Here is a 16490-nt window from a genome sequence, read left to right as displayed (position 1 = left end):
TTGTGGCCCCCCAGAGCGTGGCAGGAACACTGAGACCTGCTCCCCACCGGCTCTGGCTGGGCAGGCCTGGGGGGTCGTCGCCACATGCCAGTGACCTTGATGAGGAGTCCCTGCCCCCCCACGCACGACTGCAGGGGCACCCCACTAAGCACCGAGCATGTGGCTCTGCCCCTCGTTTCTCAATAAAGGCCTTTCTATGGACACGGCTGGCTGGCTGCCGGGCAGACACCCTGGTGTGGGGGGTGGGGTCTCAGCCTGGCAGGGGCGAGCCCAGTCAGTGCCCCGCAGAGGGGCCGGAGACTCTCCTGGGCGGCAGACACTGGCAGCCCAAGCAGCAGACCCACTGGCTGTGCCCACTGCCAGCTGCACGCCCTCCCTCAGGCTGGCCAGGGTCTGGCCAGGGTGCCACACTTTTTGGGGAGGGGCTGAGCGTGCCTTGGGGTTTGGCCTCCCCTGGGGAGGTCAGGATGATGGACACCACAAAAGGAGGGGCGGAGGCCAGGGCCCAGAGCTTGGGCATCACCGCCTACGGGTGCGTGCAGCTTGGCAGCTGTGGAAGGCTCCCGGAGGAGCGCGGATTTGCGGAGCGGGCACTGCTCCAGCGGCGGCTGGCCTGAGGGCGTCCACGCAGCAGCGGCGGGCGGGTCCTGACCCTGGCCCCCAAGCTTCTGAAAGCCTGTCCTCTCCCGCGAGCCGGGCTGGGGCCGCCCCGCCCGGGACCCACAGCGAGCTCTGCCGCGTGGTAGTGGGGCTCCTGGGGGTCCCCCAGCCCACGGGCCAGGACACAGCGCTGGCAAGTGCTCCCAGAGGGGTGCTCGGGGACAGCAGCTGTCCCCAGCCCGGCCCCGGGAGGACCCACAGCGCACAGCTCCCCGGGAGGGGCGTCCGCCGCACGGCCCTGCCCCCCCAGTCCCTGGCAAGGCGGGAGCTGACCCCAAAGGCGCAGGGGCTGAGGGCGCCCGAGAGTCCGCCCTGCGCAGCGCGAGCTGGGCTCTGAGCTCTGTGGGCCCAAGTGCTGCTGGGGCCTGAGGAAATGGGGGCCTCGGGGTGCTGCACCCCATCCCTGCTTCCCTCGCCCCCTTCCTGACTGCTGCGCAAACGCCTCTGGGAGCACACGGGACGCGGTGTCCCCAAGGGTGTAGGGCAGCAGTGTCCACCCGCCCGGCACCTGACCGCCCCGGCGAGGCCCCCACCGCCCTGCTGTCCAGGGTCTACGCGTGGACTGGCGTGTGCGGCTGTCCCGCCTGCCTCTCTCTCCAAGGGACGCGGTACCCCATTCCTTCCATGGCTGCGAGGCAGGCCCGGTGCCCGTGGCCAGGCGTCCCCAGCAGCCGCCCCACCCACGGCCAGGGGCTGTTTCCAGCGTGGGCCCTCAGAGAGCTCCTGTGACCCTGCCCCTGTGTGACGTGGGGCCCACCCACCCCCTCGGGAGCAGGAGGGCTGGGGGCAGGTCAGGCCCCAGATCCCCCACCAGCAACACTGGCCGCCCCAAACGCCGCCCAGACCCCCGTGGGCTGCTGCTCCTGCTTTGTGATCCCGGCCAGGGGGGGTGGTGGCTGGCGGGGGTGGCGGCCCGTCCCTGACTGTTGGCGTCCGTCGTCTCCGCGGCCAAGGCGGGCCCCACTGCCCCAGCGGAAGGCTGCTCTGGGCGCTGCCACCCGCCCCGCGGGCCCGCATCACCAGGGGCTTCGGCCCGGAGGCCCCAGAGAGGGCCCTGGCTGGGCCGGGGCAGGGTGCCCCAGCCCCCCTCCTGGCTGGACTCACTTCCAGAAAAGAGGGCCCTGGACGGGGCTCCCTGGGGGCGCAGGGGTTAGTCTCAGGGCTGCCAAGCTTCCCCGCCACGGCAGCCCGAGTTCCAGCCCCGGCCAGGGAGCGACCCACATGGCGCAGACCCCTCCTGTCTCCGCTGCCCCCTCAGCAGGGCATTTCAGGGTGGGGGAAGCGGTGCCGGAGGCGCGCGGGGCGGCCTGTGCACCCTCCCCGCAGGACGGGCCCCCAGGGGCGCGTGGGGTGCCAGCAGCACCCCTGGCCTCTGCCCAAGGGACAACGGGAGCACCCCAAGTTGTGACAAGCAGCGCCCAGAAGCCACTAGGTGAGTGCTGGGGGCAAAGCCGCCCCACCCGCTGCGGAGCCCACGCCCCGGCGAGGGGGCGACCTGGCGAGGCCCCCAGAGGCCCGGCTCGCGGGTCCGCCTCGAGCGCCCGAAGGAGCCCGACGTCTTCACAGCGGCCGCCCGGAGCCGGAACCGCGGGCGCCCGGGCGTCCAGTCTCGGGGCGCCAGCCAGCGCCCCCCTAGCCCCCGCCCCCGCCCCCGCGGCGAGTCCGCCGGGCCCCGCGCAGGGCCGGAGCGCCAGGGCCCGGGGCGGGGCGGGGGGCGCGGGGCCCGGGGCGGGGCGGGACGGGGCGGGGGGCTCGGGGCAGGGGGCGCGGGGCGGGGCGGGGGGCGGTCCCGCGCCCCGCGCGCGGTCAAAGGGCACGGCACATGCGCAGCGCGCGGCCCGCCCCCCCGCGCCCAGCCCGCCGCCCGAGGGGCCCGGGGCCGCCCACGGCCGTCGCGGGCCGCGCCGCGGGGAGGGGCGGCGCCGAGGCTCGCGGCCCGGGGCCCAGGCCGGCGGGAGGCCCGGCGCGCTTGGCCCCCGGGGCCCCCGGGGCGCGCGGCCGGGGGCGGGGCGGGGCGGGGCGGGGCGGGGCGGGCCGCGTAGACCCGGCCCGACGGCGGCGGACGCGCGCCCGGCTCAGACCCCCGCGCGCCCGCCCGGCCCCGGGATGCTGCTCCGGCCCCGGCGGCCGCCCCCGCCCGCGCCGCCGTCGCCCGCCAGCCCGGACCCCGAGCGCGACCCGGACGCGCCGGCCTCGCGGCCCGCCTCGCCCGGCGCGCTGGCGGCGCCCGCGCCCCCCGGCTCCCCGGGCTCGCCGGTGTCCCCGGGCTCGGCGCAGCGCACGCCCTGGAGCGCGCGCGAGACGGAGCTGCTGCTGGGCACGCTGCTGCAGCCGGCCGTGTGGCGCGCGCTGCTGCTCGACCGGCGCCGCGCGCTGCCCACCTACCGCCGCGTGTCGGCCGCGCTGGCCCGCCAGCAGGTGCGCCGCACGCCCTCGCAGTGCCGCCGCCGCTACAAGTTCCTCAAGGACAAGCTCCGCGACGCGCGCGACCAGCCGCCCGGGCCCTTCGACGCGCAGATCCGCGAGCTCATGGCGCTGCTGGGCGAGACCGGGGGCCCGCGCGGCCGCCGCCGCGCCTCCGGGCGCCCCCAGCGCGGCCGCCGCCCGGCGCCCAGCGCGCCCCCCGAGCCGGGTAGGGGCGGGGGGCCGGCGGGGGGGGCGGGGAGGGGCGCGGGGCCCGGCCTGACCCCGCCCGCCCGCTCGCTTTGCAGACGCCGCGCCGCCGCCGGCCGCCCGCGACCCCGGCGCGGACCGCGCCTGGACGCTGGGCCTCGGCCCGTCGCCGCCCAAGTCCGCCGCCGCGCCGCGCGCCCCCGGCTCCCCGACGGCGCCCGGCCGCCCCGAGTGCCCCGCGCCCTTCCGCGGCCCCGGCTCGCCGCCGGCCCCCGACCGCGCGCGGGAGGACCCCGGCTCGCCGCCGCGCAGCCCCGAGGACCGCCCGCCGCCCGCGCCGCCGTCGCTGAACGCCGCGCTGCTGCAGACGCTGAGCCACCTGGGCGACATCGTGGCCGTGCTGGGCCCGCTGCGCGACCAGCTGCTGACCCTGAACCAGCACGTGGAGCAGCTGCGCGGCGCCTTCGACCAGACCGTGTCCCTGGCCGTGGGCTTCATTCTGGGCAGCGCGGCCGCCGAGCGGGGCGTCCTGCTGGACCCGCGCCCGTGAAGGGCCGCGCTCCGCCCGGCCCGCGCCCCGGCCCCCGCCCGCCCCCGGCCCCGTCCGCTCAATAAAGATGGTTCGCCCCGACTTGAGCCTGTGACGCGGCTCCTTCGCCGGCAGCGGCTCGTCCCGCCGGGAGGCGCGCGCGGACCCGGGCCAGGTGCGGGGGCTCCGGCCCGGGGGGGCTGGGCGGGGGGGCCGCGGGCCGCCCCCCGCCCCGCGCGGCGGCGCCCCTAGGACGGGCCCCCGGGAACGCGGGGCGGGGCGCGGGAGCCGGCTGGGGCCGGAGCGCGGCCGCGAGGGCCTGGTCCGGGGGAGGGGCGGGCGCGCGCCCAGGTGCGCGGAGGAAGTGGCCCCAGGCGGCGCCCGCATGACAAAGCCCGACGGGGCGCATCCCGGGGGCGGGAGCCGGCCGGCCGCGGGGCTGAATGGGGCCCGCCGCGCCCTTCCCCCCGCCCCGACCGCGCCCCGCACCGCCCGCGGCCTCCCTGGGGGGCGCGGCTCGCCCGGCACCCCGCCCGGAGCGCCCCCTCCCAGCCCGAGGGGAGCCCGGGTGTCGCGGGGCCCCTCCAGCGTCTCCCCGCTCGGCTCCGCCCCTGGGCGGGGGCCTCCCCTTTACCCTGGAACCCCGTTACTCCGCGCCTCCCCCGGGGGGAGCCCTGGCCGCGCCCCTCCTGGCGGCGGGGGGAGGCGGGCGGGAGTGGGGTCCGCCCGGCCCGCAGCTGGCCCGGCCCCTCGGCCTCCAGGCCGCGCGCCCGCCCGGGCCGGCCCAGGTGCGCGGGGGGGGGCGGGGGGCGCGTCCTGCCGTCTGCGGGGTCCGGCCGTGGCGCGGGGGTTCGCGCGCAGGCGCCTCGCGCCCCCGGGACCCCGCGGCCGCCCTTTCCTCGCCGCGGCCGTGACTGGCAAAGGCCGGCGGCGATTTCCAGCCCAGCCCGGGGCGCGGGCGGGCCCCGCGGAGTGTCCCGGACGGGCCCGGGGCGCCCTGATTGGGGAGTCCTGCTGAGCCGTGGCGGGGGCCCCAGCCCTGGTCCTGGAGCCACGGGGGCGGCCGTGAGGCCCGCGCCCCCAGGCCCCTTGGGCCCCGAGCCCACGGCTGCCTCGGCCCTCTGCGCGCCACAGTGGCCGCCGCCGCCATGACCCCCGCCCGGCGCGGCTCTCGCTTCCCCTCGGCCTGGCCCGACCGAGCCGGGGCTCCGCCCCTCGCCGTCCGGAGGACGGGGCTGAGGCCTGGGGGGCTGGGCCCAGCCCGCCCTCTGCTTTTCTCCCTCGGGGGGAGGGGACTGAGTCCCCCGCACCCCCACCCCTCTCTCAGGCGTCCGAGGTCAGAACTGCGGGGCTCGGCCGGTCAACAGCGGCTGCCACCCCCGCACCTGGGGCGCCTCCCTGCCCGGGGGGCCCCGCCCCCCGCCCCCTCGCCCTGTGGGGCCCCTTCCCCCGCGCGCCGCTGAGGCGCAGCCGGAGACGAGAGGCTGCTGGCCGCGGGGTCAGCTCCGGCCGGCCGGGGTCTGGTTGGTGCTTCCCGGCGCGAGACTCGGCCCGCGCCCCGGGGGGGCTCCCCTCGCGGTGTGATCCCGCTGCAAAGTCCCGTGGGCTTCAAGGTGGAGGCCGCCCTGCAGGCCCAGCACGCAGGGGCAGCGGGGGGCCTGGGCCCTGACCGCTGGGCAGTGACTCCTGGCGCTCCCCGGGGTCTGCAGCCGGGGCCTTCCCAGGACAGAGGACACAGTGGCCAGGACACCCCCGCACAGGGGCCTCCTGCACCTGGACAGCCGAGCAAGGCCAGGGCCGGGGCCCCAGAGGGACCTGAGGGGTCCCGCCCCGTCGCCCACGCGCCCTGCCCTGCCTGGCTGGCCCCAGAGCTGAGGGTCCAAGGGGAAGGGGGGGTTGGCAGGACTTGGGGTGGGGGGCTGGGGGCACCCAGGTGAGGTGCTGCGGGCCTGTCCCAGCCCTTCCCTTCGTTCTACCCTAGAATCCCAGGCTCCCTCTTTCTGCCCTTGTCTCCCTGCACCGCCTCCACCCCCACCCCCAGCTGGGGCTGCAGGGGCCTCTCCCCAGGGCGCTCCCTGCCCCCTCCCAGGCCCCACCCTGGGCCCAGAGCCCCAGGGGGCGGGGCCTTCCCGGAGGGCCACACCTGTCCTCCCCCAGCCCATCCCCCGCCTCCCTTGCCCTGAGCCAGTGCTGCCTGGGGGCAATGGTGATGGGTGGGGAGCAGCACCCCCTTTCCTGGGCTTTCTAGCAGCAAAGGAAAAGGGGCGGGGGTCCTACTTCCTCTGGCCCTCGGAAAGGGGGGGTGAGGGCAGACGCGCAGTGGACAGAGGACCAGGCCCCTTCCCCACAGCCCTTCCCAGCTTGGGGCTGCGGCTCCTCATCACTCCTGCCCCGGAGCCCAGCGGGGTGGTCTCTCCCAGAGGAGCCCCTGCAGTGGCGGCCCTGGGCCGCACCCCCAGGCTCTGCTCGGCCTCACTGGGGCCCCTGGAGAGGCTGGGGTCTGCGTGCAGGTGTGGAGGGGCCCCTGCTCTGCCGGCCGCTCCCAGGGAAGCGCCCCCCAGCCCCCAGCCGGGCAGCCCCAAGCTGATGGCTCTCTCCCAGGGGCGCAGGCTGCAGGTGCGGGGTTCACCGGCGCAGGGGCTCTTGTCCTGCACCCCAGGACCAGAGCCCCTCCAGGCGGGTGGGGGTGGGGGAGTCACCACTTCTCCCCCAACCGGGACCCTGCCTGGCGCTGCAGGCCTCGGCCTCTGAGTGGGCGGCGGGTGCTGCTCCTCAGAGATCCGAGCCGCACACCCCCACCCCACCCACCCGCAGCCCAGCAGGCTGGGGGACCCTCCGTGTGGACAGAGAGAGGCGCCGGCGGCCCCCCACACAGACAAGCATCACCAGCGGGTTTGCAGGCTTCCTTTATTGACATTTCCCTCAGAAAATCGGTTCTTGCGGTGGTCACAGGGGCGTGACGCGGGTGGAGGAAGCAGTGGCGGGGAACATATCGAGCCCCCCTTCCCCGCACGGAGCCCCCAACCCCCCAGACCTGGACCCCGCCGGCCGGGCCTTCCTCCAGGCGGTGCGGCGCCGCGCGGTGGTGGACCTCGCCGCCCCGCCTTCCCATGCCCGACACCTCTTCAGGCCGGACCCTCGAAGAAGTATGTGCATAGGAAGGCGGGGCGCGAGAGGCGCGTCGGGGGTCCTCCTGGCGGGGCGGCCGAGATCTGCGGGGCGAGCGCGCTGGGCTCGGGGGGCGGGGCCGGGGAATGGACCTGGAGCCGAGCCGGAGGAGCGGAGGGGCCGGGGCCGTCGGGAGCGCAGCCGGGGAGCCGGGAGCCCGGGAGCCGTCGGGAGCGGAGCCGGGAGCCGTCGGGAGCGCAGCCGGGAGCCGTCGGGAGCGCAGCGGGTCCCTGCAGAGTCTGCGCTGGCCGAGCTCTGCCCCGCCGCCGGCCGGCGAGCGCCCCTTTATGGGCCGCAGGGACCTTGGCGGGCGCGGGCAGCCGCGGTCACATGGGGCCGCAGGCCGCCAAGGCCCGTCCACCCCCGCACCTGCGAGGTCGGGGCACAAAGACCCGCTGTGAGCAGAGCGGGCCGGGCCGGGGCTCCAGGCGCGACTCCCTCGGCCTCCCCCGCCCTTATCTCGGGCCTCTGCTGGCGTCAGGAGCGGGGAAGGCAGGGGGAGCCGGCCTGAGAAGGGGTGCGGCCCCGCCCTCCGGACGTGCCCCCACCCCCGCCCCAGGCCCCGAGGTGCCCCAGCACTGCCCACTGCGCTGGGCACTGCGCTCTCCGCCCCACCACACCCCCCTGGGGGCTGCCCAGGGGTCCGGAGGAAGGGGGGAGCCCTCCCTGGCCGGACACCCGTCCACCCTCCATCCCCAGCTCTGGAGAAGGTTGGGGCGCTGAGGGCTTGGGGGTCAGAGTGCAGGGGGAGCTGGGCAAAGACCAAAGCTGCTCACGCAGAGATTTCCCCTCCCCCAGAACCTAGAGCCCCCCCAAGCCTCTGCATCCCTCCCGCCCCTACTTGGAGGGCAGGTCTGGGGGTGGAGGGCCGGTGTCTCCTCCCCATTTGGGAGCAGCTTGTCCGCAGGGGCTGGAGGGACAAGCCGTCCTGACCCCTTTGGGGTGGAAGCCAGGACCTGGGTCAAGATCCTCAGTCCCACCCTGCCTGTGGGGTCCAGCGGGTCAGCCCCTCAGACACACACAGATGAGCCCCAAGTCTCAGACATGCATGACCCAGGCTCAGCTGCTCCTGCACCTCAGTGGCCACCATTCTCCATTAAACCCCAGGCCTGCCGCCCACCCCGGGTGCCATCGCCCCCCGCATTCTGCCACCCACACAGGGCCTTTCCCACCCTGAACCTCCATCTCGCGTTGCCCCCCCTTCTAGCTGCCCCCCAGGCCTGCAGGGAGCGCAGTCACCCTAGACGTCAGGCGGGGGGAGGGAGGAGGCCGGGAGCGGAAGGAGAGATGAGCAGCAGCGGCCCGGGCGGGAGGGCCAAGGCACGAGGGCTGCTCCTGGCAGGCGCCTGAGGCTGGGCTCGCCTGGTGTGCGCCCCAGGGGCCCTGAGCACCCTGAGACTGGGAACCCGCGGCCTTGGGGCTCCCGGCGGAGCCTGTACCTTGGGCAGCCACGTGGGGGCGCGCGTGCGACGAGTCCGCAGGTGCCAGCGGGCAGGTGATCCCCGCCGGCCGTGCCCACGCGCCCCTTGCGTCCCTGTCGCGCGTCACTCTCCACAGCCGCCCTGCGGCCCGGAAGTCACCGTCTCCTCTGGTGGCGAAATCAACCCCGGCTCACTCTGAAGCAGAGGCCCGGGCAGGTGTGGAGATGACCGGGTCTCCGTGGGCCCGGGCCTTGCCATCCTGCCTGCGCCCCCCGTGGACGCTGATTGCCAGCCCTGTGAGCCGGCTCAAGGCCAGGCTCTGCCCAGGGCAGGTCAGAGACAAGGGGTCAGGGGCACCGTCCCAGCCAGCCCTTCTGGCTGCACCCCAGGGACTCGGCCCCTCAGACACATCTGTGTTCCTGGAGCAGGGGTGGCATGGGGTAAGGGCCGCCTGCTGTTTGCAGGCACTGGGGCCGCTGCCCCACTGCCTGGGCACTGTGGACCCTGCATTTCCTGCAAAGGGCCTGCCCAGGAGCAGAGCGGGCAGGTCCGCTGGGGACAGTGTGGTGAGGACCCACAGGCGGGAGCCAGGCTGAGCGCCAGGAAGCCCCTCGTGGACCAGGCCACTGGCTACAGACAAGCCCTGGGCACGGGGCCTCAGCGGTGGCCCCCGCAGCTTCCCCTATGGGCCCCCTACCCTGGACACAGTCTCCCCCACCCTGGACGACTTGGCTCGGGTGCCCGCACGGTGATAAGGGGTGGCCTTCAGGGCTCCTCCCTGCCTGCCTCCCTCCCTCCGCTCCAGCCTGGGGGCCCTCACAGCTGCTCCCCAGGCTGCAGGGCCAACTCCCAGGGCCTACTCTTAACCCTTGAGTTCCTGACACTCCCAGAGGGGCCACTGGTGTGGGCCCCACGCCCCCCAGCCTGCCCCGCATTCCGCCTGCACCCCCAGCCTGCCCGCGCCCTTCCCCACCTCCCGGCCGGCCGCTGCTCCACCAGGTTTGGGAGTGCGGAGTCCCTGGCGCCCTCAGGCCGGCAAGTCACCCCTGATGCAGTTCACCCCTAGGAGAGACAGACACGGGTCCCCAAACAGGCTGGACAGAAACGTCCCCCAACGCCTGCCCACAGAGCCCAGCCCGGGGTGTGTTTACACTAAAAACCGTTGGTTGTTACAGGCCTCCCCGGTGGCGCAGCGGGCTGAGCGCAGCGCTGTGAGGCCGTCCGCAGCCTCTGCAGCGCCAGTTTGATCCCCGCCGGCCTCAGAGTAGCCCACATCGCGAGCAGACCCCTCCGGTCTCCCCGCTGCCCCCCTCAGCAGTGGGCTTCAGTGGCTCTGCCTGCTCTGCTCCCCGCTCTGTCTCTGGTGGATCCTCTCACCCCCCGCACCTCTGGCCTGCGCCCCTGCTCTTGTATAAATAAATCTTAAAAACAAAAACAACTATTCGTTGTTGAAACCAGGTGTCCTGAGCTGTGTTTGCTGAGTGGGGCAGCCCCACACCCCACCCCTGGAGAGGATTTGGAGGGCCAGGGCTCACAGATCTGGGGGGGCAGGGCTGAGACCCCCCCACCCTGGGGCTGGGACAGTGGGGCCGGTGCCTGTGGTGAAGTGCTGGGCCCCTCCGCCCTGTGGCCAGGCTGGCTGAGCCCCAAGGCCCCCAGGCAGAACCTGGGCCCCACCAGGCCATGGTGGGGGGGCAAGTTGAGCAGCGGCCTGGGCAGGGTTTCAAGGCTCCGGGGAAGATAACCCTCCCATGTCTCCTCTCTGGCTCTATCAGGAAGCCTCCGGGCGCGGGAACCTCCGTCCCTCCAAGGCCACGGACGGCCGCTCCACCTTCCCAGGATCCCCCGCCCCGGGAGGAACAGGGCGCTCTGCCTGCCCCTGCCGGCTCCCCACCCCCGCCGGCCCCGACACCAGGCCCAGCCCTGGTCTTCACCGTCCACGCTGAGGGACCAGGCAGGGCTCAGGCCCTGGGGGGGAGGGGCCGGGCCCCAGATGTGGGAGGCCCCATCAACTCCAGGCCCAGCAGCCACCTCCAGCCTGGACGCCACGGCCCCTAGACCAGGGTGCCCGTCCTCAGGCCCTGCTCAGTGTCCTGCTCCGAGGCCAGGGTCCCCACGAGCCTTGGCAGACTCCTGGGTCAACAGGGCTGCTCCCCACGCCCGCGGAGAGTGTGGGTCCCACAGGGTAGGCACAGCAGCGCGAGCCTGAGGCACCATCAAGGACAGCAAGGAGCAGGCTGGGGGGACCAGGGTGCAGGCAGAACCCCGAGGTGCTGGCCCTGCCCTTGCTTGGGGTGGGGGAGACACTGCTGGGTGCCCACCCAGGCCACTCCACCAGGACCACCTCTCCTCCCGCGGCCCCCAGCTGCCGCTCCTGCCGGACAGGTGGGGGCCCCAAGAGGTGGTGCTGGCCTGGAAGAGGTGGCGCCCTCCTGCCCTCGCCTCAGAGTCTCTGCAGGGGACTAGCTCACTTGCTGGGGGTGGATTTAAAAAAGCAAGTGCCCCCCAGGCACTGGTGTGCGAGGCCTGATGTGCAAGGCCCAGCAGGTGCCGCCCCCCCAGTAGCCCTGGTCCCGTGAAGCCCCTCAGCCACCCGAGGGGAAGCGCTTGCACCCCTGTGGGCAGCTCACACCCGGGGGCACCTACCTGGGCGCCCTCTGGGCTCTCGCCTGCCTGCACCCTCTGCTCCCCAGCACCCCCCGACCCCTCCGACCCCAAAGGCGCCAGCGGAAGTGTCGGTGGGAAAAGCAGCCTCAGGTGGGGACACTGCCCTCGCCCCAGCTCGACTGTCTGGGCCAGGGACCAGGCCCTGGGCTCTCACTCCCCGCCACCCCACCCCAGCAAGCCCTGGCCTGGCTTCGGGCCCTGCAGCCTTTGTACCAGCCCCCTCCTCCGGCCACCAAGCCCCCACTTCCTCCACACCTTGGCCCGAGTTCACCTGGGGGCCCCTCGCTCCCCTGAGCCGGCGGCAGGACAGGTCGTGCCCTCAGGAGCCCAGGCCGGGGCGAGGCCGAGATTTCACATCAGCCGCGTGGGGCCCCCCTTGGCCAGCCTGCGGGGCTCCCAGGGGCCACCCCGCACCCCGATCATAACTTGTGGGAGGCAGCACTTGTGGGAACCAGGCCCAGGCCTCATGGTCTCAGGGGATAGGGAAGTGGCCAGAGAGGCGATGAGGCAACAGGCGCTTCACCAGCTCAGCTCCAGCCTCCAAGGCGGCCTGACACGGGGCAGAGTCACTGCAGCCGCTGCTTCCTGGGCGGGGCCGCGGGGTCCCGGCAGACACAGGTCAGCTGTATCCTCTCCAGGAGGCCGGCCATGGGGCCATGCTGCCTCATCTGGACGGCCAGGGTCCAGCCTGGCGCGGGCGCAGGTACGGGGCAGGGTCGGCCCTGCAGCCTGGAGTCCTCGCCGGGGGGAGGCCGGGCCTGCGAGCCAGGGCCTGCCTTTGGGGTGTGCTTGGGGCGTGGCCCCCTGACTGGCTGTGGCCAAGCCCCACCTTGCCTGCATCTGAGCCCCAGCCCGTGGAGGAGGCCGTGCAGTCTGAGCAGGACCCCCGCTGCCTGCCCGCCCCGCTCTCCACCACCTACCCTGCTGCCCACCTAGGGCCAGGGCCTGCACACCCCAAGGCACCTCCAGCTCCTGGCCAGCTGCGGCCCCGCGCCGGCAGGGAGGCTACTGGGCAGGGGTCTAGATCCCTAGAACCAAGGCTGGAAACCCTGAGGCCTGTGCCCCACACTGGAAGCCTTTCTGACCCAGGAGTCTAAAGGTGAACCCCAGTTCTCTCAAGATGGACGGGGTCCCACCCTTGCAACGTCCAGGCCTCTGTGCTCTGCTGGTGTTGGGGGGGGGCGCAGGCCCCACCCAGACCCCACAGGCCTCAGCCGGGCGTCCCCCTCTTGTCCTGGGGACCCAGAGAATGGGGGGGGGCTGTTCCGAGGAGAGGGTGCAGTCAGGCGGGCCCTGACCCCTAACCTCTGGGGCAAAGCGGTGACTGGCCACTCCACGCTGCCCCAGGAAGGGCGCAGGCGCACTTCCCCCACGGCGCCCCTGCACAGGACGGACACGCTACCCAGTCAGCCGTTTCTACGGTGTCTTCTGAGGACTCCAGGCAGCCGGGATCCCAGTGCTGTGAACAGCCAGCACCCCCCGAGACCCCCCCCGAGACAGCAGGACGCCTCCAGGGCTCGAGTCTCATGTCAAAGCTGCAGTCCCCCAGGGACACGCGTGGGGACCTGGCCCCCCACAGCAGGCGCCCTGCTCTGAGCCCGCCGGGCAGTCCGCACCCATGTCTGTGTGGCCGCAGGTCTGGGGGGCTCGAGGTCCATGGTCAGGGTCCAGGTGCCGGGAGGGGCCTGGCCCCCATCTGGTCAGCTCTGCAATGCACTGGCCCCGCAGCTCCAGCAGCAGCTCCAGCCTGTGCACCTTCATCTGCAGGAGCTGCGGAGGACATGCGCCTGAGGGCTCGGGGCCCAGGGCGACCCAGCTGGCCGCCAGGCCCCAGCGGCGCCGGACGTGGGGCCCTGCGGGGAGGTCCTGGGCACGGAGCCAGGGGGTCGGGGGTCAGGGCTCCAGCTCACAGCAGCTCTGCGGGTGGGGAGCGGGCCCTGGGGGCTGTATGTGTGGCGTTGGGCAGCGGGCAGGGTCCTTCTGAGGGCGGAGACGGAGGCCACAGGTCAGCAGGAAGCCCTGCTGTGGACTCTGAGCCTCGCCAAGGCCGGCCATGCTCCGGCAGGGGAGGAACACAAGCGTCCGCAGACGCCACCAGCCCAGCCGTGCCCGGCCCCGCTCTGGCCTCAGCAGGGAGCCTTTGCCCAGGCCCTTCAGGTCAATCATCAGGCCACCGCTGGCCAGGGCCCCCCCACACAGTGACCTCCCGCCCTTCCTCCTCATGAAGGTGGCACACAGGGGCTCCCACAGTCCCTAAGGCCAGAGCAGGGCTTCGCACCTGCTCCCCAACTGCCCCCTCCATGTCTCAGGGAAAATAGTCCTGAGGTGCCAGACTGGGGGACTCGAGGTCCGTGGTCAGGGTCCAGGTGCCGGAAGGGGCCTGTCCCTGGGGCTGGCTACAGCAGGCTCACCGGGGGCTCCCGCCGGTGCCTGCACTGACCCAGGGATGGGCCTGGGGGCGGGGCACGGCTGGCAGGGCCAGTCACTATCCCCCCTGCCCTGGGCATATTTCAGCGCCCAGGGTTAGCTCTGGTCCCCCCGACCCCGCTGACCCCGGGCTCGTCGGGGAGTGGCCCCTACCCTGACCGCCTCCTGCAGCAGAGCCAGCGCCTGCTCCTTTCTTCCAGCTGCGGCGGCAGCACGGGTTCCGGGCGTCTGGAGGGCCAGCAGCCGTCAGCAGGCACGCGGGGCGGGGGGACAGGGGACAGCCCCCCTTGTGCAGTAGCGAGTGTCTGGAGGTGGCTCATTCCCGAGGGTCTTTGTGCCAGAGGGCGTGGGGGGTCCTGCCGGCCTGCCAGACAGTGAGACGGGACCAGCCCCTGGGGCTCCGCGGCCCTCCCCCCCACAGCTGCCAACCACGCCCTGGCAGGACCCTGCCTGCTGGCAGCCCCAGGCCCGTGGGGAAGCCCACTCAGGAGGCTGGAGTGGGGTCCCCTGTGCCCCGGAGGAGCTACCCGCTTGGGGTCTGCTTGGCCGCTGGGCCCCAAGTGCTCAGAGTCCTTGCCCTCCTGGGGGCCGGGCTGGGAAGGGCTTCATGTGGGGGCTCCCACACAGGGGCTTGGATACTACCGGTGTGTGCTGGGGGGGGCGAACCCCCCTGGGGCCTGTCGGCGTCGCCACTGGAGCGTCGTGGGCCCTGCAAAGGTTCCCAAGGGGGCACAGTGAGGGTACCAGGGCAGCCCTGTCCTCCTCTGGGGGTGGCTGGGGCGGCCAGGAGGCCCAGGCCCGCCAGCCAGGCAGGGGCACCTACGGCTGTGCCCGGCCGGTCCCGGGTGCTGGCCTCCACCTTCTCCCTCAGGACACACAGGATGGGCTCGATGGCCCCGGGCATGTTGGCCACCACCTTCCGGATATCCGCCTCCGAGACGCAGAAATGGAGCTTGTGAAAGACTTTCCTGCAAGGGAAGGGGCTGCCCTCAGCCTCAGCCAGGTGTCCTGCGCGGGACCAGGACGGGGCAGCAGTGCTGGTGGGTGGCCTCGCCCGTGGGCGTGGGGACCAGGCTGCGCCATCCTCCCGCTGGCTGGCCTGGCTCTGCGGGGTGTCCCGCCGGACCTTGCGACCCCTCATTTCCTCCCCAGGGCAGGGCAGCTCCCTCCCCGGCCGTGGGGCCCCAGTTTCCTCTCCCTTGGTAACCCTGAAATGAGCCCCATGGGGACCCCCCCCCCCCCCCCGCCTGGCCCCCAGCCCCAGGGTAGCAGCCAGCTCCTCCTTGGCGGCCGCCAGTGGCTGCCCAGCTGCGCCCTCGCCCTCGCAGGGACTGGACCCCACGCCAACCTTCGCCGCAGCCTCCCTGGCGCCACCCTCCGGCCGCCCAACTGCCGGCCGTCCCCGCGGCCGCGTGTCCCGCTGTCACCGCGCGGGCGGGGCGGGGCGGGGCGGGGCGGGCGCCGGCCGGGGCCTGCCTGCTGAGGATGCTCGGGTTGCTGAGCTTGCAGGTGGGCACGTGGTTGTGCAGGTCCACGAGCCGCGGGCGGAAGAGCTTCACGATCTCCGCCAGCATCACTGCGGGCGGGCGCGCGGGCGGGGCTCGCGGGGCGGCGCGGGCCGAGGCGCCGGGAGGGCCCAGTGCCCGCGCGGGGCTCCCGGGGACGGGACGGGGCCAGCCCAGCGGCTGCAGACGCCCCAGGGAAAGGGGCTGAGGCCGGGCCTGGGGTCAGAGGCGCGCCGGGGCCAGGCGCCCCCCGCCCCGGGGAAGCCGGGAGGATCCGCGCGGGCGCCGCCGCCCCGCGCCCACGTGGGCGCCCCCGCCGCCCGCCCGCCCGGGGCTGCAGCCCCCGCCGCGGCCCGCGCTCACCGCCGTCGCTGAAGTCCCGGGCCGGGCGGCGGCGCCTGCGGCGGCTGAGCGGGAGCGCGTCCAGCCAGGCGTGCGGGCCGCGCAGCGCGCCGCGGGGCAGCGGCGGGGCCGGCGGGATCGGCGTGGCGGGCCCGGCATGCGGCAGGCCGCGTCGGGGCGTTGCCGGGAGACGGCGCGGGGGCGGGGCCGGCAGCGCGGGGCGGGGCCGTGCGGGTTGGGGGCGGGGCCAGGGGTTGGGGGCGGGGCGGGCGCGCTCCGGGGTAACGGGCAGCGCCCGAGCGCCGGGCCCCGAGCCCCGCGTTGGCGTCGCCCGCCCCCCCCCGAGAAGCCTCCGCCGGCCCCCGGGGGCGCAGGGGTGAAGCCCCGCGCCGTGCAGCGCTCCGCAGCCTCTGCGGCCTGAGTTCGATCCCCGGCCGGGAGCTTCCCCGGGCGCGGCAGGCCCCGCCCCCCCGCGGCCCCAGCGGCGGGCTTCGGGGGACCCGCCTGCTCCGCGCCCCACTGTCCCTGGGGAGCCCCCGCCCCCCTCGTGCGTGCAGGAATAAACAAACTTTTTTTAAGAAAAGGATCCCGTCGTTTAGAACTTCGTCAATAATTTAATCGTGAACCCCGAGTTCCGAGGAACGTCTGGGCGCCGCCGCGAGCCCGCCCGGGCGGGGGGCGGGGGGCGAGGGGGGCTGAGCCCGGAGACGCCCCCGGCGGGGACGGCCGGAGCCCTCGGACACGACACCAGGCCGGCCTGGCTGCCCCTGGCGGCGGGAGGCAGGCGTGGGGGCGCCCGGGGGCGCGGGGGGGCTGGAGGGGGGGGCGGGGTGGCGCGGGGTGGCGGGGGTCTCGGGGTGGCCCAGGGGCGCGGGGGGGCCCCGGGGGCGCGGGGGGGCTCGGGGGCTCGGGGTGGCCCGGGGGCGCGGGGGGTCCGGGGGCGCGGGGAGGCTGGAGGGGGGCGCGGGGTGGCCCCAAGGGTGCGGGGTGGCCCCGGAGGGGGGGAGCGGGGTGGCCCAGGGGCGCGGGGTGGCCCCGGGGGGCGCGGGGGGGCGCGGGGGGCGGGGGGGGCGGCGCGGGGTGGCAGGAGCCGGGGGCCAGGCGCGGGCGCAGCTCCCCCGGCCGCCGCAGACGCTCGCTGGGCGGGACGCCGCAGGG

At 74.9% G+C, this 16490-nt stretch overlaps 2 protein-coding genes across 2 annotated transcripts; one reads left to right on the top strand and one right to left on the bottom strand.

Moving 5' to 3' along the window:
- Positions 1 to 2766: 2766 nt before the first annotated feature.
- UTF1 (undifferentiated embryonic cell transcription factor 1) lies at positions 2767 to 3823 on the top strand (the record flags this gene model as incomplete). Its single annotated transcript, XM_084244571.1, has 2 exons — positions 2767 to 3292; positions 3372 to 3823. 2 exons carry the CDS (start codon positions 2767 to 2769, stop codon positions 3821 to 3823), a joined length of 978 nt encoding a protein of 325 aa, XP_084100697.1.
- Positions 3824 to 11624: 7801 nt separating this feature from the next.
- LOC311178143 (sperm flagellar protein 1-like) lies at positions 11625 to 15492 on the bottom strand (the record flags this gene model as incomplete). Its single annotated transcript, XM_084244519.1, has 6 exons — positions 11625 to 11746; positions 12636 to 12924; positions 13639 to 13713; positions 14309 to 14453; positions 14962 to 15061; positions 15354 to 15492. Coding segments are annotated over 6 exons (870 nt in total), but the record flags the coding sequence as incomplete, so codon positions are not given.
- Positions 15493 to 16490: the final 998 nt, after the last annotated feature.

This window comes from Talpa europaea (genome assembly GCF_964194135.1).
Source record: "Talpa europaea genome assembly, chromosome: 10".
In the NCBI taxonomy this organism is placed as follows: domain Eukaryota; kingdom Metazoa; phylum Chordata; class Mammalia; order Eulipotyphla; family Talpidae; genus Talpa; species Talpa europaea.
Note: the sequence above shows the minus strand (reverse complement) of the source record. Positions and strands in the feature narration are given on the sequence as shown.